The following is a 23,391-nucleotide window of genomic DNA, read 5'->3' as shown; positions in this document are numbered from 1 at the left end:
AATATATATTCAAAGAAACACAAATCATACTTCTCTTCCATAATACTAAATGCCAGAAGATAATGGAACACTTTATGCAGAATTTTAGGGAATAGATTTGGAATGATAAATATTATGCCCAGCCAACTTCTCATTCATATGACATTATAGAGAGCTTAGAAAGCATCCTACCCTTGCTTTGCTGTGCCCTTACTGAAAATAATTCCGTAGCTGATCAAGAAGTGAATTAAATTAAAGGACTCAGTAATGAGAAAATAATGATATAAAAGGACTAGTTGGAGCATTGAAGCAAACATGCAAAGATTTATAATGATTTTAAGTTGCTTTTAAAGTAATTTGAGTGTAGAAAATCTTAAAACCAAAAGAAATTAAAGAACAGCCTCTGTATTATATCACAAAATATAAAAAAAAAAATTTAAAAACATTTGTAGAACTAGGTGATAGAAATATGAACAAACATGCCTGTTATGCCAGTACATGTACGAGGGTTAAACTCCTCTGTTAAAAGCTGGACATTGTAGACTGCTGTTTTCACTTAGCCGCAAGATATCAAGCTGGTCATCACATACTCCTTAAATAACACAGCATCAGCTGCTGGTTGGGCTTATCACATATCTATAGATTGAGCCTATACGGACGAAGTGAGCCCAGATGGCACTGAGACAGTTTTATTACTTATACAGACATATATGCCACATCAGGATGGTGTCATAGCCCACAGGACAACCCCAAATCGGAGGAGCTAGATGATAGACTACATATGTGGTGGGTCACTCTTAAGTGAAGGAACAAATTCCATGCTGTAGCTAAACAGTTGTGTAACTTGTAGTTGTACCCTATGGGAATAAAGTAGAAAGTCCCATCCCTCACTGGAAACGGAGAGGCAGATGAGCACCTGTCTCTGAGCAACTTCCTGCAAGATGGAGTGGTGGACAAGAAACTGCCTGATGGCTGCCTCCTCCAGGATAGGATGGTGGATGAGAATTTGCTTCCCGTAACACCAGTCATCATCCCATGTTTCAGGATAATCACAGTGTTCCACCAAGACTTGGGTCATCCCGCCATTGAGTCTTGCCTACATGGCCTGCGTGGAGACATGTAAGGTTACCAGAGTGCCAGTGACAGAGTCTTTGTCCTACACAAAATTTGTATTTTCCCATATTATTGCAAACTCCCTGTGAGCATTATTTTTGAATGACTACATAAATTTACAGTGAGTGTCCATATATTAATTTTTCAAAACACTAAATTACCCCTTGATATAATCTTTAAGGGATACAGCTGATCTTTTTAATTTTTATTTCTAGTTGTGCTACCTTCAAAGGTACTTCTTATTTTGTAGATGTTTCTGTAGGTGCTTTTTCCTCCTTGCATAGCTCAAGCCTTTGATCTCTCTCTTTCGTTTTTCTCAGAATCTTTGTCTTTTTTTTACCCTTCATTTCTCATTTCCCTTCAGTTTCATTTCATTTAATAAAAAAATTTCCCTAGAAATGATGAGTTAGGTATATTGAAGTTTCTTGCTGCTTTGGGCAGTGCCACAAACACTGATCACAGAATTTGAATTTAAATGAATGAGAAATGTTAGTAGTTTCATAATATAATGGTGTTTGAGATGAAGCTTCTTCTAAAGAAATCAAGATGAAGATTCTGCAGAAACTGGAAAGGTTCCAGGCCTAGCTCATCACTTATTTGTATGATATTGGGAGGATTCTTTGAGCTCTTTCTCCTTTTCTGTGAAATGTGGAGGTTGGATTAGATTTCTATGGTTCTACAAGATCCAAGTTAACAATTTTGTGGTCTATACCTTATGTATACCCGACTCAAACAGAGGGTGGAAAAGCCCCAAACAGGGAAACTTGGGATTCTAGAAACTATTTTAATATTTTCAGTTATATATTTTATGTAACAAGTAAATTCTGATATAGAGCTACTAAATTAGTAGTATCTTCTTTTAATGTTAGGTGACAAACCATCCAGAACAAGTCTCTCAGTCACTAACTCCTCAACAGCAGCCACAGTACAACCTTCCAGAACGAGACAAACAACTACTTTTCTCAGAATATAATTTTGAAGATCTCAGTGCCTCATTTCGGAGCCTTTATAAGTCAGTTTTTGAGCAGTCACTTAGTCAACAAGGTGAGGTGTTGTTTTTTAAAAATAATTTTTGTAAAATAAGTTTTTAATGTAAAATGTTCTTTTTAAGAATTGCTTTCACTTAGCTGTTTATATTTTCTTGAACTTAGAATATTATCATCGTGATCAGAAGTGAATGCTCTTTGTGCCTTTACTATGCTTTGTGTATATTTATATCATAGCACAAGAATGGCAGATAAATTTCATCTCTTATGCCTACTTCATGTGATTACCCGTGGTATCTTGGAGCACTGTGTTGAAGTCTGATGCTGCATCTGTGCCATATGGGAAAGTGTTGTTAATTAATGATGTCTGCTGTGTAAAGTGCTTTAGTAGTAAATGTTGCACCATGAGAATAGATGTGCCTTGCCTTTCTGTTCTTACTGGTAATGATCAAAGAGATAACTATTGGAATATGGTTAGCACCAAATTTGTGACTTCGTGTCTGGTGCTTATAAGTGAACACATTGCCTAGTGGTATGCTTTGGGTTCTTGTATTATGTAACATTTAAATCAGATTTTAATGCTAAAATGGTTTTGATTGAGATGCAGTTAGATCAACCAAATGCTAGTTAGCTGCTTTAGTCAGTCATGTGATAACAAGATGTCACATCGTCCCTAAAGAACACTAGTCACAAATTGTTGGGAATTCTGTTGAAACATTTCCTAGTTTCTTTGACAGATTAACTATGTATACCTCAACTCAGAGGGTTTACCTATTCACAGCAGTGCACAAAATATTTTAGACAAAAATTCCTGTCTTCATAGAATTTACACTTTAGTACCTGTGATTGTCAAAGTTAAAAAAAAAAAAAAAAAAAAAAAGAACATTGATAGGAGCTCTGGGTTCTAGTCCTGGCTCACCATAAAGTCAACTGAGTTAATGCCACCTCTCTGGACTCAGCATTGCCATTTGTACAACAAAAATTAGATTAGCTCATTGGTTTTCCGGTTTTCTTTGGAGTCCTTGGCTCTTGTGATGGTCTTGTGGAGTAGAAGTGTGCAGGCGAAGAGGGAGACCTAGCAGGCTTCCTTCCCTGACTTCAAAAAAAGCAACTTTACATTTATCAGTTTTACATATTGGGCTTCTGACAGATACTTTTTTTCATTTTATTTAAAAATAATTTGCGATTGAAAATGTTGGTATGGAGCATATTTGGGTTCCCTCTTAAAATGCTAGGACTTTATTGGAAATAGATCATGAAATAACTGCTTTCTTTCTTACTGTAATAACTGTAGAGTTCCTATAAAATGACAGTTTTCCAGGGCCAAGGCAAGAACTTCTATTAACTCTTGTACTTACAAAACCTTAACTTATTAAGTTTGCCTTACAATGTACTCTAATACAATTTGATTATTAATGACAGGTATGGTAATAATTTTGTTTAAAAGTTCCATTCTTTTATTGACTGACACTGTGCTGCGGGATTTTTTTGTTTGTTTAGTAATGTTGTTTGTGTTTGGTTCAGCAAAACATGTGGTATGAGCCATCCTTTAGGATATGAGAATAACTTAGTTATAGAATCAAATGTTGCAATAGTTTTGTCTGCCTGCAAACCGTACATACACCATGTTTAACATTAGACACATCTCACATAATCATCATCATCGTAACAGCTAACATTTACTGAGCTCATCTGCACCCTGCACTTGGATCATGGCATTTTATCCTCACAGCTCTATGAAGTAGATACTATTATCATACCCATTTATAGTTGAGGTAATTGTGGCTTGGAAAGGTTAATAACTTTCCAGAGCTGTCAAGTGCAGTGATACAGAAACTTTAAACCCTACTTTCTGGTGCTTTAAAGTATGCAGTCTTAACTCCTAAACTGTGTCTCAAGAATGTCCCATAAAAGTAATGAAAAAGAATCATGGATATGGCTGTTTTATTTTGCTTAGTCTTTATTCATCTTTCAAGAATCAACTCAGATGTCACATTTTCAGGGAAGGCTTCTCTGTATATCTAGCCCCTTTCTATCTTAACAGGCATGAAGCAAAGTTCCTGTATCCTCACTGTATACTTTCGCCTTTGTACTTAATGTTGTTGGACATAATCTCTTTAAGCGGCACTCTTCCACTAGACCATAAGCTCGAGGGTAGGGAATGATGTTTCTTATTCTTCTCAGTTACAGAGCCCAGTGTATGGTAAATGTTCCATCAACACTTGTTAAACTGGACCAGAGTTGCCTTTTGACAACATACACCTTTGCTTTCTAAATAATTTTGCAAACATTTGTCATAAAATATAACTGAAATCTGACCATAAATGATCTTGCTTTTTCTGACCGTTTTTAGGTTTGATGAACATCCCTTCTGAATCCTCCCAGCAGTCCCATACTTCGTGCTCCTATCAGCAGCCTCCTAGTAGTACAGTGAGCTCTCACCCACACAGCAACCAAAGCGGCCTGTCCAACAGCCATGGCAGTGGCCTCAATGCCACTGGCAGTAATTCAGTGGCACAAGTCTCGCTGCCCCACCCCCAGATGCACACACAGCCGTCTCCACATCCGCCCCATCGACCACATGGTTTACCACAACACCCGCAGCGACCCCAGCATCCAGCACCGCACCCACAGCAACACAGCCAGCTCCAGTCTCCTCATCCCCAGCACCCCTCTCCACATCAACACATGCAGCATCATTCGAACCATCAGCATCAGACGTTAACACATCAGGCACCCCCACCCCCACAACAGGTATCCTGTAATTCTGGTAAGTTTTTGTCTCCTGACTGTGTTTGGCTAACTGTGAATTAGGATCTCCTTTGTTATCCGGGGCTTATCTGTATTTACTACTAACTCTTTTCATCTGTCTCCTTTTGTGTTTCCTTGCTCTGATCCTCTAGTTGGAACTCATTTGATCCGTAGATTGACCTGGAGATTTTCTTAATTAAAATTTATTGTGGCAATACAGGCAAGCTCAGCAACCCTTGCAGGTTTTATGGTTTTAGGTCTTGTATCCTTTTGGAAAACAAGTGTTTTTGTGAGTACAATTGACCCTTGAACAGTGCAGGGGTTCGGGGCTCCAACTGCACATCGTCGCTCCCCACCCCCTCGGCAGTTGAAAATCTGTGTTTGACTTTCGACTCCCCAGTTATCCCTTGGTGTCCATGGGGATTGGTTCTGGGACCCCCCTCGGATACCAAAATACATGAATGCTTAAGCCCCTTATATAAGATGGCGTAGAACAGGCCATACATTTGGCCCTCCACTTCCACGGATTCCCAACTGGGGATTGAAAATACTATAAACTGTATATTTATTGAAAATAATCCACATGTGAGTGGATCCACACAGTTCAAACCTGTGGAGTTCAAGTGTCAGCTGTATTTGTAAGAAGAATGGGATGCACAGTCTGTCTGCAATCTTTTATGATTCAGTGGTATAGAAGAAAGCATAGATTTGAATCCTCATTATATAGCTCTTAAGACTATTGGTGCATTACTTCTTTTAGATTTGTTATTTTCTTATATATAAGAGTGAAAGTAAAATATGTGGTATACAGTGTTATACGGGTCATATCGAGAATACAGATATGAAATGCCTAGACTAGTATCTTGTATTCAGTGAATGTTCCCACTCTTACTTTCTTTGCTTAATTCCTGCCAGGTATCTCATTTTAGGATGGTATATTGCAAAGGAAGAAAACATTTTTCATATCCTGATGTTTTGAAAAATCTATTGCTCTTCAGATAGGTCTTGATGGTTTCTGGTGAGATACGTAACTGACATTGCTTACAGACCACGTAGTCTCAGCACTGCAGAACTCCAAGGGGTGCCACAGACAGACACTGTCAGGTTAATGGGGCCCTTAGAAGCTGTGCAAAGCAGAAGTCCTTCTCTTGGCTTGCCTGGCTGTCCACTTACCCACCATATCCCTGATGAGATTTATATCCTGAAGGGACAATTGCTAAGTACTAGGCAGTGCTAGTTCTTACTCAACAATTAAAAAGTGACCTTTGCGTCAGTAGTTAAACTGTTGTTAGGGAAATGAGCTTTAGGTAGTGCGTACTGTCTCTGATATTCTGATTTGTTTTAAATCTTAAATTTTTCTGAAACTGTTCCCCCATTTACAACATGGAAAAATAACATTTTTGGGGGGGTGTATTAAATGAGATAAAGTACAAAAATGCATAGCAGGGGACTTGGAATTTAATGAGTTTCTTTTAACAATTTATTTTCCATTACTAATTCTAAGTAGAATAACATCTAGATTAAAATTGAAAATTGGGTATAGTTCCTGCCTTGATGGCTATATCTTCTGCAACATAGATCTGTGTCTAGAGGAAAAGATATATATAATATAGCTCTCTTTTGTAACTTTTATTTCAGTCATTTTTGCCTGCCTTTTAACATCTATACATGCTTCAGAAATTTAAGCTTGTTTTTAATATGATTTTGAGGATTTACTAAAAATTATAGAGAACTGGGTATCAGTAGAAGACTGTGATGCTCTCCTCTGGTCATACATTTCTTTTTAAGACTAATGATTGCCAGGGGAGAAAAAAGTACAAATACAGCCGAAAACAATCCATGATGTGCCCTTAATGGCCTTTTATCCCAATGGTAGCTTGCCAGAGGATGAAAATTTTGGGAGTTGGGAAAAATTGTGACTATGATAATAGTATTTGAGTAATTTCTCATTTATAAGATGGGACTAATAAGCAGGTTGTCTTTAACAGAGAAGGAATGTAGGGGACTCACAGTTGTTCGAGTGCCCATTATGTGCAAGATGATTTAGATACATTATCTCATATTAACTCTTAAATCAAATAGAGATTACCACATTTGATAGGAAAGGTGTAAGTGAAAGAAACTAAGCAATTTGCTAAAGCTCATACTGCTGATAACTAGAACTGGAATCTATATCCTGGCCTATCAGAGTTTAGAGGCTGTAACACCAGTTATTTTAAAAGGACTAAAAATCAGCAAACATTTACTGAGTGGGAAGGGGTTTGCTCAGCCACTCTTTCTGCAGATTGCTTTATTTTGAGTTGCCAAGTCTACATTCATGATAGGATCTGAAAGTCTGATAGACTTGAATGTTTGTGGCTCACTTGAGGCCTTAATTTAACCACCCCCAACAAATTTCTTCCTAAATTATGAGTTGCCAGAGGGTAGGGTCATGTTGTCTCTGGTACATTGTTTACTTTAAAAAATATATATAATTGGCAGAATTTTGTAAATTAAGTAGCCAGTAGTTAACACAGAGTTATCTGTGATGTAGCAAATAGTCCTTTTTATTAGTTCTTATTTTCATCTATCCAGGGATGACCCTGAAAGCAGAGGAATTTGGACATCATTCACTGAATGGAGGGATATTCTTTATCCATCCAGCACTCTCACTGAGTGCAGTTCTTGCCCCATGCCTCTGCGTGGTGATCACTTTGCTGACATACAGACTGTGGAAGCCTTTAACTTTTCTAATGATGTCACATCAGAGGATAGTATTCCTGACTAGAAATGCCCTGGTTTGAATTCATCAGCATTTCTTACAGAATTTGCAGCCCTTACCCTTGCTACCTTGACAGGAGAACTGTATAAAGACATTTCTCACTTTTAAGGTTGCTTTGTAAGACGCCTCTCTTGCTATACAGTCAATTTACCTCCCTTAAGTCAGTGCTATAAGTTACACTGTGCATTGCTTCTTAATGTGTATCTGCCATTAAGTTACAAAGAATGTATCTCTTGAGGTGACAAGACAGGAAAATGAACTTGAGGAAAGTGTATGTGACTTGTCCTGCCTGGTCATTTATTTGTACTGTACAAATATAAAGAGCAGTTACCAACTTTGACGATTTTCAAGTGCCAGACTACAGCTTAGAAGCCCTGGGTTCAAGTCTTAGATCCATTATAGTGACCTTGCTAAGTTATACCACCTCTCTGTTTTTTTTTTTGGTGGTGGTGTCTGTTTTTTTGTTTTCCATTTGTAAAATGGAGAGAAATAATAACCTTTCTACCTGTCTCACAGAGCAGATTGCCCCAACACGTGATGTAATGGGTGTGAATCTGTAAAACTGAAAAGGGAGCTGCCAATGTCAGGAATAAAGTCAGCATTGTCCTGCCTTACCATATCTTCAAACGTTTACTATCCAAGATTTATAGTATTGTTAATGTTATTTTTATAGGTGTTTCAAATGATTGGTATGCAACACTTGATATGCTAAAAGAAAGCTGTCGAATTGCTAGCAGTGTTAATTGGTCAGATGTAGACCTTTCACAGTTCCAAGGTGAGTATTTGCTCTTTTTTTACATGTAACCAAATACACATCCTGTTTTCTGTGGTAGATTATAAGTTCCTTTGTAATAGAAATAAACTTCTCCTTATGTAGTGTTTTATTTGCTGTTGCTAGTATGCTCAAAAACAGCATTTTTGCAGAGTTAATTATTAAAGCTTTTGGCCAGTTGAAGCAAAGGATCACAAAGTTCTGAAAACAATTTGGCCACATTTAAAAGAATCAGACTTTGAATAATTTTATAATGTCATTCTTCATTGCATGGGCAAATCACTGCCAGTGGAAATTTCAAGGGCTGAAAAGAATTGTCATTTTCCTTTTATTCTGTACAGAACTGTGCCAACTGAATTTTTAATATTTTTCTCATAGGTTTGATGGAGAGTATGAGACAGGCAGATCTCAAGAACTGGTCTTTAGATCAGGTTCAATTTGCTGATCTCTGTTCTTCTCTTAATCAATTCTTTACACAAACTGGCCTTATCCACTCACAGAGTAATGTTCAGCAAAATGTCTGTCATGGTGCCATGCATCCAACAAAACCTTCCCAACACATTGGAACAGGTGGGTTTAATAATCCTCTTGGTTTTTTTATCTTTTTCTCATTCATATCAAATTTAGTGACTGAGATGACTTGGTACATTGCTAATAGGGACGATGATCCACTTACATTTTTTAATGTCCAAGAAGTGAATGAATCAAATTATTTAAGGTATATCTTATAAAAATTGAGATAAAGAAATTATTTGTCATGATTTATATGGTTATTGATTACAGTTCACTTTCCTTGTGACCTTTAAAGTTGTCAAACAAGAATTAAATGTCTTCAAGATACATACATTTTTATAAGAACAGTTATGAAGTTAGATCAGTTTAAATTTGTATATACTTGCAACGAAAATCTTATTTTTATATATCTTCTAAGAATGTTAAACAGTATTACACTTGAAAGTTTACTTGAAGAGTGGGCATAATGGGTTGTAGTCTCATTGATGTTTTTTCTGGACTCCAAATTTGTGCTCTGTGTTTTTCATCTCACTTTCTTCTTTACCCTTTACCCTTGTAGCCGTTTCTTTTACTCCAATTACAGTGCCTACAATTTTCTTTTCTGAAGTTTCCATTCTGTAGGCATTTATTACCCAAGTTCTTTCTTCAGTTTAATTTCTTGCCTCTTTTTATCCCCAAGTTGAGTTCTTTCTTGTATGTTACCTTGGTTTTGCATTTGATGCTAAAAACAAAACAACAAAATAAAAACCCTCCTTTTTCTATTCTGAGTGGCTTCCTTCAACCAAATTTCGTATATTTGGTCTTTCTGTGTTCTCAAGATCCCCAGTCAGGCTGTGTCTTTATTTTTGTGTATTTTGATACTATAGAAATCTTCCATCATCTTTGCTTCTTCCAATTTGAATAGTTTACCTAACTGGAAACCCTCAGTGGCTGTATGATTTTGGCAACTTATGCATAAAAATTATATCTGTACAGGGGCCTCATTCAGTGCCTGGCATATAGGAGAATCTTCGTATTAGCTAAGTGTATTGAGTGTCTTCTGTGAGCCAGGGACTAAGTTAATTTTTTTGATAACTCTTTAGCTCCTTCCTTTTGTCACTTCTTTTTTGGTATCTCACTGATATACTTAAAAAAAAATACTTTTATTGTGGTAAACCCATCCTAATCATCCTTAAGTATATAGTTCAGTGATACTAAATATGTTCATAATGTTATGCAACCATCACCACCATTCATCCTCATGACTCTTTTCATCTTATAACGAGGATACTCTTAACACATTAAACAACACCTGTGCACCAGAGGGCTGTGGGTTTGCGCCCTGGTTGGGGTGCATGTGGGAGGCAACCAGTTGATGTTTCTCTTTCACATCGGTGTTTCTCTCTCTTTCTTCTCTCTCTAAAAGAAAAATCAATAAATATATCCTCAGGTGAGGATTTTTAAAAAAGAAAGAAAAGGAAACTTGAGGTCTTCTCAGGTCATCTCTGAGCCCGTGCTTTTTTCTTGGCATAGGTGGACACTTTCTTATTCTCCCATTATATGCAGTTATTTTTCAGTGTCCTAGTCTTTAATGTCTGGATCCCAAAAGGAGAAAAAAAGAGAAAAATGAAAGGGAGGAAGGGGCACTAAGCCCTTTAAGTTCGCTGGACATCAATTCAGCCAGAGGGGAGGGGCTTGCAGCATTGAGGGAAGTTATGACAACCATGGCCACCTTCCTTTTTATCTGCATCTCTTGGATAAAAGCAGCAATCATTGATCAGAGTGCAGAACTCAGTATTTGGAGGACATTGTCCTTGCCTTGCAAGCTGTGTGTAAACTGTTTCAGGACCATGTGTACAGCTTTGTGCTGTGGGGTAGGGGTGAGGGGTAGGTGGCTGCTGCTGTGCTAAGAGCCGTAATTGACCAAAATTAACTGCAGTTTACCATCCAAACATTCTATAGACTCCAGAATTCCAAAGCAGTTATATTAGATTCCACCAGTGCAATTTGTCTAGGTTGAGAGACAAATTCATTCCTACTCTGCCATCCCCCCAGGATCCTCCCTATTTTCACTTTTAAATATTAAGATCTGTATAACTTGGCATATATTTTTACTTATTTGCCTTCTCCCATTTCATCTTTCTACCTCTTCTACACAGACTGCTTATCTTCTTTGGTCCCCTGATAGAGTCTAAGCCCACAGTTCCTCCCTTTCAGGGTGTATCACTTTCACTTTTCCAACTTGCTTTAAGTCCTAGACCAAGTGTATCATCTTTCTGTCCTTTGTCCTTCAGTTTTCTTTTCCTGTTCAACCAAAATTGTACTTTTTCATCTCACATCACCTTCAGTCAGCCTTAAAAGTGCTAAGTGAATTTGAGTGGCTTATATATACGTCAGTATGCATGCATATTTAGGGGTGGGTACCTTTTTGCCCACAGATAGTTGCCTTCAGCAGATCAGGGAGTTCTAGGAAGACAAGTAGAAGAAGGGCATTTTAAAAGGCCATTATACATGTTAGCCAACAGCTCCTCCTTTCTGGAATTTTAAAGCTATGTGCTGAAACAAGACTTTCTTCAATTTTGTGACCTAAATCTCTAAGAAAGGTTCAAGTATACCTTTTGGTTTTAGAACTTGGTATCCTTAGTCATGTGAAAAGCATTGTCTATCTACTGCTGTCCTCCATTAGAGTGGCCAAGCACCTGTTCTAGATTCTCTCTAGACAGAAATCCTGGTTTATTTTCCTAAAGCTCTTTGTTACTAGACTTCTGTGGTCATCTCTTTTTGATCTTTGACCTTATTTGGTTCTTGTGTTCTGTGATTTTCTTAATTTTTTTTTTCTGCCATCTTTCCATTTTATTGCCTACATCTTCCTTCTTTCTAGGGTTCCTACAACTCCTTATTGCTTCTCAGTGCCACTTCATTCACAGCGTGTCAAAGGCAGAAATATAGTCTTACCTCAGTGTTTATTCCTCTCCCAACTTCCCTTTCCCTTTAGTCTTTTCCTTTTGAGTCAAAAGAACTTTAGCCAACTCTGGCCTGCCAAGCCATGTTGGTCTCTGTCAACACTTTCTCTGATTCACTCTGGTCATCTAAGTTTCCATCACCTCATCCCCACTGATGTTTGTTCACGAACATTCGGGTCTTCTTTTTATATGCCCAGCCTGCTTTTGTTTTAAGTCCTACTCTCTTTCCGCCATTCTTTTATTTTCCTTCTTCCATCCCTTTATCACATTCATTCGTATCTTACTTCCCTAATCTCTGCCTCCCAATAATTCTTTGCCATGTTTTCTTAGAAATGTAGTTTAAGAGAGGACTTCGGAGAGCTGTTAATTTTATTCTTTTATTTAACAGATAGGGAAACTGATCCAGAGAAAGTGACTTGCTTAAAATTACAAAATTTATTTGGCTATAGGTCTTGATTTTCAGGATAGAGCCTCTCCATATCCTTCAAACTTTCTCTGTCATTTCTGTCTTCAAGATTTCCCTTGGTAGATACTTCTTTGGGCTCCTTAGAGACATCAGACATTAGTATTGTAATGTGTTAGTGTGGGAGGGGAAAGGAGAAAAAGATGTTATAGCACAGTATATTACTACCTCTTCTTTCTAAATTATTTTACCTGTGTTTACAATTTGCCTCACCCAGTAACATTTAAGTCCTCTAGCTGTGCTGTTTTTAATTTGATGCTCTGCTTAAAGGATATTAAATAAGGGTATGTGTACATTCATTTAGCAAACATTTTTAAAATACTTTTTCTGTATCTCAGTATGTATTGGACATTAGGAGTAAAGAGATGACTTTAAAATAGCCCCTAATCGCAAGGAGCTCACAGCCTGACAGGTGAGACAGGTCTATCAAGAAACACAGTATGATGAGACTATACTTCTGCTGTAGGGCAGTGGGAATAAGACAAAGGGGCTTGCTTAACTGTCTTGGGCATGTAGGAAAGCTTTATAGGTGAAGGCATAGTTAAGCTGGATGTTGCAGGGTAAGTGGGATCACTTTCCTGCTCTGCTCAAAATCCTCCATTTTTCTCAGTAAAAAAACCAAAGTCCTCACTGTGGTCTACATGGCCCTACATAATCTGGTCCTCCATTACTGTATGATCTTACTGTGTTTACCTTCTTCCCCTCCCTTCTCCACCCAAGAATAAGCTCCAGAAAGATGGGAATTTGTTTTTTCATTTCTCTATCCCCAGTGGTTGGGGCTGGGCCTGGCACATAGTAATTTTAGGATAAATGGTCATTCAGTGGATGTCTGCTTTCAATAAATAAATATATTGTGTGACTAGAATTTTTAAATCATTTTTTATTTTTCAATTACATTTAACATACATTATTATATGAGTTTCATGTGTACACCTCAGTGATTAGAAATTACATAACTTACTAAGTGATCATCCCAATAAATCTTGTACCCATCTGACACCATACATAGTTATTAAGATATTATTGACTATACAGTATCCCCTTACTTATCACGGGTATTACGTTCCACACACCCCCGTGAAGTAGGAACCTTACATTTATTCTACACTCTTAAACCTACGTAACTTTAACAACATACGTACTGCAAAATCCCGCAATATAGCGAAAAATCCGCGATAAATAATTAAATATAATATTTTTAAAAATCCTGCGATACAGTGAGGCCATGATAAGTGAACCGCGATATAGCGAGAGACTACTGTATTCCCTGCGCTGTACTGTACATCCCCATGACTGTTCTGTAACAACCATTTGTACTTCTTTATCCCTTCACCTTTTTCACCCATCCTCCCAACCCCCCTCTCATCTGGCAACTGTCAAAATGTTCTTTATATCTGTGAGTCTGTTTCTGTTCTGCTTGTTTGTTTTTTAGATTGAGTTGTTGATATGTATTTATAGCCATTTTATTTTTCATATTTTTTATCATTTTTTCCTTCTTAAAGAAAACCTTTTAACACTTCATGTAATACTGGTTTGGTGGCTATGAACTCCTTTAGCTTTTTCTTGTCTGGGAAGCTCTTTTATCTGTCCTTCGATTCTGAATGACAGCCTTACTGGGTAGAATAATCTTGGTTGTAGGTTCTTGCTTTTCATCGCTTTGACACTTTGAATATTTCTTGCAAATTCCTTCTAGCCTACAGAGTTTCTGTTGAGAAATCAGCTGACAGTCTGATTTTCTCTTGCAGCTTTTAAGGTTGATTCTTTATCTTTAACCTTGTGCGTTTTAATTATGATGTGTCTTGGTGTGGGCCTCTTTGGATTCATCTCGTTTGGTATTTCTGCACTTCCTGGACTTGTATGTCTCTTTCGTTTGCCAAGTTAGGAAAATTTTCTGTCATTATTTTCTCGAATAGGCTTTCAATTTCTTGCTCTCTAACTTCTCCTTCTGGCACCTCCATGATGCAAATGTTGGTAAGCTTGAAGTTGTCCCAGAGACTCCTTACGTTGTCCTCATTTTTATTGATTCTTTTTCTTTTTGCTGTTCTGATTGGGTAGTTTTTGCTTCCTTATATTGCAAATTGCTGATTTGATTCTTGGCTTTATTTACTGTTGATTCCCTGTAAATTATTCTTCATTTCAGTTATTGTATTTTCATTTCTGACTGTTCCTTTTCTTTGTGTTGTTGAAGTTCTCACTAAGTTCATTGAGCACCCTTATAACCAGTGTTTTGAACTCATCTAGTAGATTGTCTCCATTAGTTCTTTTTCTGAAGTTTTGTTGTGTTCTTTCATTTGGGATATGTTTGTCTTCTCATTTTGGCAGCCTCCTTGTGTTTATTTCTGTGTATTATGTAGAGCTGCTACATCTCCTAGGCTTGGTAGAGTGGCCTAATGTAATAGATATCCATAGGGTCCCAGTGGCATAGCCTCCTTGATCACCCAAGCTGGATGCTCGAGGTGGCCCCCAATGTGGGCTCTGTGCAGTTGAGCCTTGATTGTTGTTGGCATGTCAGTGGGAGGGATTTACCTCCAGGTCGGTCAGCTGCAAGGACTGGCTGTGACTACTAATCACTGTGGAAGATCAGCTGTGCAGGGCCCCACCCCACAGAACAGGACTTAAATCAGTGGGGCTCTGGTATCCAATGAATTCACCCCTGGAATGTGCTGCTTTTGGTGGTGGTTGAATGGTGGTGCTTTGACATGGTCTGAAGCTGTCCACCTCATACTCAGGCTCTGGGGCCTCCAGGTGATGCAGGTCAATGTCAGCTGCCACCTGTGTTCTGCCCAGAGACATCTGGTATGAACTACAAAGAGATCTGCAAATGGCTGCTACTTATGCTCGTCTTGGAGGTGCCCAGAAGAGGCCAAGTTGTGAACCAAGGCCAGTTTCTGCTAGTGCGTGGAGCTTAGGGAGTGAATCCGAGTAAGCTGGCACAGGCCAGAAGCCCTCCATCTCCCCTGCAGGTTTTTATAGACAGAAGTTATGGGGACTTCTCTTTCTGGCACTGGAACCCTTAGGTGGGGGCCTGTTGTGGGGCAGGGACCCCTTGCTCTTCATGGGGTACCTCTGCAGCGGTAATATCCCTCCTGATTTTTATCCACCCTGTGGGGGACAGGCTGGTCCCACATCTTTGCGCCCCCCCCCCAGTCTTGATGTGGCTGCTGCTTTAAACCTTTGAGTGCCAACGTCGCTGTGAGTGACGCTGACAAATTTTCCCAAAAGTGCCAGCGTCGCTCCTAGCGACTCTTTTTTAATGGCTATAAATGTTAGCAACAATGGAATAATTTGTATTTTATGTTTTGTTCTCTTTTTTTGTACCTCAGGTTATATATTGACATAACTTTTTCTCATGTTGATCCAAATTTCAGATTTTTATGCTTGTTCAAATACTGACATATTCTGTTATAATTTTTTACTTACATTTTAAATGGTCCTTTTAATTTTATTTGTCTTTGCAATAATCATCAAAACTCTATGCAGTGTGCATGATAAGGACGCTTTTGCTAATGGACATTTTCAATGCTTCACAGTATATAGCGTTAGCATTTTTTCTGGTGTCTCAGCAGAGTAGGTTTATTGCTCTCGTGACGGAAACGTGGAGAGTCCTTGAGACATTTGACTACCTCATATGGAGAGATAGGAACCTGAATATGGATGTGATATAGAGTGGGGGACCTATACCATCTTGTAATGAGTCAGTCTTTCCGATGAGGGGACATTGTTTACTGGGGAAATGCGAAGTGCTGCATCTTAGGTCCATTTCACCAGGATGGAATCACAGAGCGTTATGACGTTTTTTGGTTTTTTTCCTCAAAAATTTATGCAATATGTGGCATACTTCTTGCTTTTTATCCATGTTGCTATGTGTTTTTTCAAATTATAAGCATAGGTTTTATATTATGCCATATATTATAATTCAAAAGCCATATTGAAGGAATTTATTTTTTTCTAAAATCTTTTAATAAAATAATTTTAATGCAATAAATTTTTTGCTAAATTGCATCAAAGAACACTGCTTACAAAAGAAGAGTGTATTTACTGTATGTCGTGAAATTTTCAGCAAATTATTATGAATAATAATGTTTTTATAGACATTTTTCATAAACTGCATTTCTCAGCAAAATAGCCTGGCATTTCTCACATGAATTTTAGCAATTACACATGGCACTTAAACGGTTAATTCCCTAGTTGTAGGCCTTCCATTCCGCTAGATTTCAGGTGATTTTGATTAATGGTGGTTCTGTACTTTATTTGTAATTTTGATGTAGTTGTGGGAGGTTATGAGGACCCTGTTTACCAGTGTGATTAGATTTTTAAATTCTCATAACTACATTCTAAATGTTATGGTATCTCAAAAATCTCTGAAAATTGCATTGGAAGTTAATTTCTTGCTTAGAAAGTTTAGGTAGAATCTCATTGTTCGGACTGTAATGAGAAAAAGGATTAATGAAAATTTCTACCTGAAAGTGTTAGTTAGGAACGTGACAACTTGAAAAAGTTAAGGCTGTTTGTTTAATGTGGGTGTCAGTTTCCATAATCCTTGTCCAAGTCCCATTCCCTCTCCCCTTTTAAGGTAAGAATTACTAAGCCTAAAATGAGAAATGAATAAAAGAAATATAAAAACAGACTGATCTTGAATAAAAATTAGATTTTGCCTTTTGATTGTAATTTGAGCTCCTAAGGATGAGTAAACGAGAGCTAAGATTTTTCAGGATAGAGGTTGAGAAGTCATTGGTAAATAAATGAGTGTGACCCTATTACTCAGAGTAGTGCACCAGCCACACATGTGAAGGCTGATCAGCCCCTCCATAAGAATTTACTAGAGCCCTGACCAGTGTGGCTTGGTTGGTTGGACATCCTTCTGCAAAGTGCGAAGTCACTGGGTTCAGTTTCCAGCAGGGCACATGCCTAGGTTGTGGGTTTGGTGCCCTGTTGGGTGTTTCTCGATGTTTCTCTCCCACATTGCTGTTTCTCTTCTTTTTCCCATCTCTCAAAGTATTTATTTATTTAAAAAAAAATTTACTAGAGCTATAACTTTTTTTTTTTCTTCCTAAATCTTCAGTATGATAAGTTGGTCAAAGAGGTGCTCAGTTCTGACTCTAAACTTCGCTATAAAAAAGCATGTCATCTTAGGCGGCAGTGGCTGGATGTCAAGTCTAGTGGTCTGTTCCTAGTTCTGCCTCATTTTCTCTCTGGTCTCATTTCCTCCTCCTCCTCCTCATGAACAGATAGGGCTGGATTGGACTATCTTGGAGGCTTCTCCCTCAAGTTTGGACAGTCTCACTTTCCAGTGTCAGGCAAAAACCTGGGAGCAGCCAAATAGTGTGTCCTACCTTAAATACAAAAGGAAGATTTTTCTTCCCTTTTTAGTTTCCTCTGGGAAAATAGTTGTTCTTTTCTAGTTTGATTACAGCATTGCTGGAATGCACATGTAATTTATGTGAAACATTAGAATACCTTAGGAAATAGCTTTTTTGGAATTCCAGATGCTCCATATAACATGAGCCATTGTTACGGTTTTTCTTCCCAAGGAGTTATTGGGGGAGGACACATGATGTTTCCTCCCTTCCCATTCTGTTTTGCATTAGGATGCAACATAATTGACATTTTGCAGCTAATACAGTTGATGGCTCCTCTCAACAAAAATATATTAACCTTCTGAAATGCCATTTAAATGAAACCTGTGTTTCCCACCTTCACATTTCTAATTAATACATGTCACGTTTGCTTGCTGTGCTCTTTTATCTTGTGCAAATCTTTCCAATGACTGTGCCTCCAGCACTTTGTTGATCAGGTAGGGTACACATGGCTCTGCTCTGGGGGTGAGAAAATCAGGGTGGTATAGAGACAGCCATCAGTAGAAAGAGCCCATGAGTTGGGAGAACTGGATTCTAGCCCTAACCCTGCCAGACTGATGTGTCTTTGGGCAAGTCAGCTTAGCCTTTCTGAGCCTCTGTTGCCTTATCCATAAAATGGGGATACTCCCTGTCTTGCCCTCATGTGGGCTTCGTGGGAGGCTCAGATGAAGTGATGAAAATGCTTTTGAAGTGTAATAAGGTATGTAACAACAATAATAGACATAACTGTCCTGTAGGCTTGCAGAGAATTAGGGGCAGTGCCTGAATTAGTACCAGCAGACTTAGACCAGGCCAGGCACTGTGTTCAAAAAGCCAGCCCTGCCTTGGTCAAGTTTTAACATGTGGAAGGAATGGTTTTTTCTTCCCTTTTCTTCCTCACCTTAGCCACTTAATTTAGTTTCAGGTAACAATTCTATTAAGATTTTAATGCTTGATTTGTTTTACTTATGGTAATATGTTTTTAATTCTATTTTTTAATCTGATTAGGAAATTTGTACATAGATTCCAGGCAAAATCTCCCTCCTTCAGTGATGCCACCTCCTGGTTATCCTCATCTTCCACAGGCACTCAGCACTCCAGGAACCACGATTACAGGTAACTTACGGTGTGGTGTGTTGCAGGTAATACTCAGAGTTTAACACTGAAAAGCTGTAGCTGTCCTGACAGTGAATGAGGCTGCCTGAGAAGGGAGTGGAAACTCTGTTTAGGCAGCTGGAGTGCAAAAGGCTGGAGACATACTTGACTTCAGTGTCGGTGAATGATTTGTCTTTCGGTGTGTGGACCAAATGACCTGAAACCTTTTAGTGCATGATGCTATCTGTGGTTCTAATTATTGTCCTATCCCTATAAGAGGTTGGGGGCATAGAGCTTGTCCTGGAGTCTTAGGTATCTTTTAGGCTATTTGACTGTGATAGACTTCAGCAGGTTTCAAGAAGCCACTTTGATTAACTCCTGTGTACTCATTCTGATGACGTTCCCCCAGCGATAGTTTCCAGGGGAAACCTTATAGAGCATATAAGTTTCAGGAGCTAACTAGTTCCTAAAATTTCCCCCCAGGTTCCTGAATGTAGGATGTTATATTTAGCAGGACAGTGGAGGCACATTGTTAGAGGTGGAAGGGTCTTAAGGCTTATCTAGATGAGGAAATAGAGGCTCAGAAAGGGAAATAACGTGCCCAGAGTCAACAGTTTGGTAAATGGCCAAACCAAGACTTGGGCCTTGATGTCTAGATTCAGAGTTGAATATTTTTCTCACATACCACACCACCCTTTACTTAGGCTACTCGAGGAAAAGGCAAATGGCAATGTGGAGGAGTGGATTTAAAACCTCAGAAGGACTGTATGCTAAGCAGTAGTGAAGGAGGAGTTGGGACCAAGCGACATGTTCTTTTGTCCTCAGTGCTCACCAGTAACTTGTAGATAGCAAAATCGGTAGTTAAGACTCCAGAGCCAGATTCCCAGGGTTTGAATCCTGGTGCGTTGATAGCTGCCTAACTCTCCTACCTCAGGTTCCCTGTCGGTAAAAGGGAGCTAATAACACTGCCTAACTCCTAGGGTTGTAAGAGAATTAAAGGAGGATTGTATGTAAATCACTTACATTAGTATCTGGCATAAAGTAAAGAATTTATACCTTAAAAATAAACAAGTAAATACAGGCACTTCTGCTGTCCTATGATATATTGAAAACCTTAGCATTTTGTAAAATTGTGCATTAAAGGCTACAGGGCTTATGCGACAAATAAGATTGGCAGCAGATTTCTTGAAACTGTATTCAGAGTACTAACAAAAACTATAATCAGTAACAGTTAAAAGGACATGTTTAATTCCTAATAAAAGAATAAGTTCTACAGTAAATAAAGATCATTTTTGAAAAAAGAATCTGGTTTGGAAGGGGGTTTGTCAGAGCTATGGGGATAGGGCAGAATGTGCCTTTGGGACCACAGACAGCTCCTGGCCACACTGATCCAAGAAGAGGTGCGTGGGGAGAGTGGGCATTGTGCACTGCACTGCGCTGCGTTCCTCCACGGCTTTCCGTGCTCGCCTCTGTAGCTGTCCTCTCTTTTCACCTGCTGTTATGTGGTGGCACAGATATTAACTTGCTAAGGAAATTCACTGTGGCCTAATGTGACTTCAGTGGTACATTAACATTACATTCTTCTCCTTACCACTCTCCTGTGAGCCAACTCATGTTACTGAAACACACTGAACTGGAACAGAACGTAAGAGAAATGCTTATGTCAGCACCTGGGCACTCGACCACTCTTGATGCCTTTCATGCTGCAGCCTGGTGTAATGGGAAGAGTTTTGGTTTTGGAGTCGAGTGAACTGAGTTCACACCCAGTCTCTTCCCCTTACTAGTTGTATGACTTCGGGTAACTTGCTCATTCTCTTAAACCCAGTCTTTTATCTGTACTGAGCCACTACTGACATTACCTGCTCCCTTCCAGGCCATCACGGAGCCATGAACCAGCAGCACATGATGCCTTCCCAAGCCTTCCAGATGCGGCGCTCTCTGCCTCCAGATGACATCCAGGATGACTTTGACTGGGATTCAATTGTGTAGAGCTTGTTTCTGCATGGCACCGGACCCCAGAGTCACCTTTCTGTGCAGTGAAAGGAAAGGTTTAGGAGAATCCAGTTGAGAAAACTAAGTTGCTAATCACTTTACCAATTTATCAAAATTTCTTTTGAAGACAATCAGAAAGATTTTAGCTGGACAACTTATTGCTTTTATCTGACCCAAATAAGTACTACATGTTTGTCTCCCTGCCAGCTGCCCTATGTAGCTTCTAACTGTTGTGTGATTTAAACAGCTTTTGCATATTTGTGTCAATTTGATGTTAACCACAAGTGCCAGACTGATTTTTCAGACAGAGCCTATTTTGCTGCAAGCAGTTTATAGATACATATGTGTAAATATATGTACAAAATTTACTGAAAGGCTTCAATTTTTCTAATTGGATTATTAGATCTTGAAAAGAAAATTACTATGAGTTTTTATTCCTTGTTAGGCTATTTTCTGCAGGATGCTTATAACTGATGTGGGCAACATAAAGGAAATAGATTTTTTCAAAGCCCAGTTCCCCTTACTTAATCTTTTCAGAAATGTGGGTATTAAGTTCTACCCAGTAAATCAAAGAACCCAGATTGTTTGATAGTCTCCAAACAATCCAAAGAGGCACGTTGTTCCTGAGCAGCATAAAGAATTGACCTTTTTTTTTTTTTTTTTTTTTTTTTTTGATGCTTGGAAGATTATAGAGTTTATGTTGTACCTTGTAAGTGTCTGATTTCCTAAATCTGCATTATCACAGCTCTAAAATTTATTTGATTGATTAGAAGCTGGGTATTTCTTGGCTCTTTAAACAAATCAATGTCTCCACTTATTTATTATTCAAAAGTGTTATTTTAATATTTATTGCTACCATCTATGAATGCTCAGCTCTAATTGGGTTTATTAGGGAGAAATGGGGTGTCTGAAAGCAGAGTTATTTTTCTTGGTAAGAGTTTACAGACAAGACAATCAGATTGTGTTATTCTCTTTATCATCACTCCATACCATGTGAGTATATTTCTCTATCTTAGCATTCCTGCTAATTGAGACTTACTAGCTAAATAGGATTTTTTTTTCCTGGAATTTGAATCAGAGTTCATTTGGGCAAGAAAACGACAGGGCATTGTTTACAAGCAGGTTTCCCCACTCATTCTCTTTCCATTTAGGAAGCACTGGCAGGAAGGATAGAGCCACACATAGATTTTATTTGCCTCAATTTTGAATGCAGTTATTGTTATGTGGCCTGCTGTTTCTGTTGTCCTGTGTTTCTGTGATTGCATGACAGTTGGTTACTTTCTTTGAAATGCAGCCTGTCTCTTAGGGGTTTTTATTCGTTGTTTGTTTATGATTTTGTTCATATTGTATCACAGTTATTTTGCATGGATTGATTCTTAGTTTTATAATAAAACTAAAAGAAATGAGATTTTAAAAAATGAATAGATTTTGAATTAATTCTTTAGACCAAAAAAAAAAAGGCAGAATTTTTAAAATTCTAATGGGGAAATACGTTCCATCAAATAAAGGAGTAATAACTACTCACTGTTGATTTTTAGCATCTCTAGTCTCTATCATCCATGCTTAAATCACTTTAATTAGCCTTAGTGATTCTTTGGTTGAGTAATCTCTACTTGAACTAAACATCTTTGTTTCTATACATGTGGATGTGAGTGTTTGAATGTGTATGGGTATTTTTTTTAATGGAGTGTTGCCTTGAATGAATCACTGGGAAGCCAGCCATGGTAAAGGCTGGTGAAGTTGGGGAGAAAGGAAGGGCTTTATGTTCCTGTTGTTTGGATCCTGCTTGGCATGAAAAAGGAAGCTCAGTTCCAGCCTCTTGAATCAGTGAATATCAGAGGATTCTGGAAAGGCAGCTAATGGACCCCTTTTAGATGGATCAGAGGCAAGATGAGATAGTAGCCTGCAGAGTAAAAGCTTGAAAAAAAGAGGGGGAGTGATTTTCAGTAGTCTGCTCAAGTCATTGTTTTCTAGATACCAAAATGATCATTTTGAAACTTCTAATTGCTTGGGTAGCAATGTGCACTTTAAACAATTTGTGTATTGGAATGGAGTTTCTTGAATGATTTGAGTAGAAACCACCGATGAGCATTTTTCAAATTGTGTGAAGCTAATTTCCTATTTGGCAATCATTTACTGATTTGCAGTGATCAATATTTTTATAGGAATTTAAACTTACCAAGAATGGCCCTGGAGGCAGAACCTCCATCCAGACCCATCCCACTCTTGTGATTCAGGTGACCTGGGAGCCCAGGACAGGCCTTCTCAGTGGGCTCAAGCTGGACAGGGCTACCTGGTGAGGTGCAGAGCATCCCTCTAGTGGCCATTTCAGTTGGAAGTTGTTAATGCAAAGTAAGTTCTCTCATGGGCTTAAATTGACTGAAGGCTTTTGGGGAAAAGAATAATAAATGTATATAATCAAATGGGGGTACTCTGTCCAGGAGAATAATCCGACTGGCATTTGTGGCAGTTTTTGAAATGTAAATGTATTCATGTGTGTACTTGTAAATACATGTCTCTCAGATGTCCTTTGAAATGGGAGGGAATCAATCTGGGGATTATTTCAAATGGAATAGAGTATTTTGATATTGTTCATTCAAAGGGTGATGTGTACATATCTATTGTATATATGTGATGAAATGCATTGGCTTTGTGTGCAAACACAATCTGCTCTCTGTACTGCTGTTG

General features: G+C 38.4%; 1 protein-coding gene across 3 annotated transcripts in view; it reads left to right on the top strand.

The window, feature by feature from the left end:
* FOXJ3 (forkhead box J3) overlaps positions 1–21,254 on the top strand; it is a 116,961-nt gene extending 95,707 nt beyond the window's left edge. For all 3 annotated transcript variants that reach the window (XM_090269233.1, XM_090269234.1, XM_090269232.1), the window contains 6 exons: positions 1,962–2,136; positions 4,432–4,848; positions 8,264–8,365; positions 8,741–8,932; positions 18,625–18,732; positions 20,585–21,254. In XM_090269233.1, the coding sequence (XP_090125359.1) occupies positions 1,962–2,136; positions 4,432–4,848; positions 8,264–8,365; positions 8,741–8,932; positions 18,625–18,732; positions 20,585–20,700 (1,110 nt within the window). In that variant the 3' untranslated portion in view covers positions 20,701–21,254. The remainder of the gene's footprint in view (positions 1–1,961; positions 2,137–4,431; positions 4,849–8,263; positions 8,366–8,740; positions 8,933–18,624; positions 18,733–20,584) is intronic.
* Positions 21,255–23,391: the final 2,137 nt, after the last annotated feature.

The sequence above is a fragment of the Furipterus horrens genome, unplaced genomic scaffold, assembly GCF_987537825.1.
Source record: "Furipterus horrens unplaced genomic scaffold, mFurHor1.1.pri manual_scaffold_3, whole genome shotgun sequence".
Lineage (NCBI taxonomy): Eukaryota > Metazoa > Chordata > Mammalia > Chiroptera > Furipteridae > Furipterus > Furipterus horrens.
This window is presented reverse-complemented; position numbering and strand designations above follow the sequence as displayed.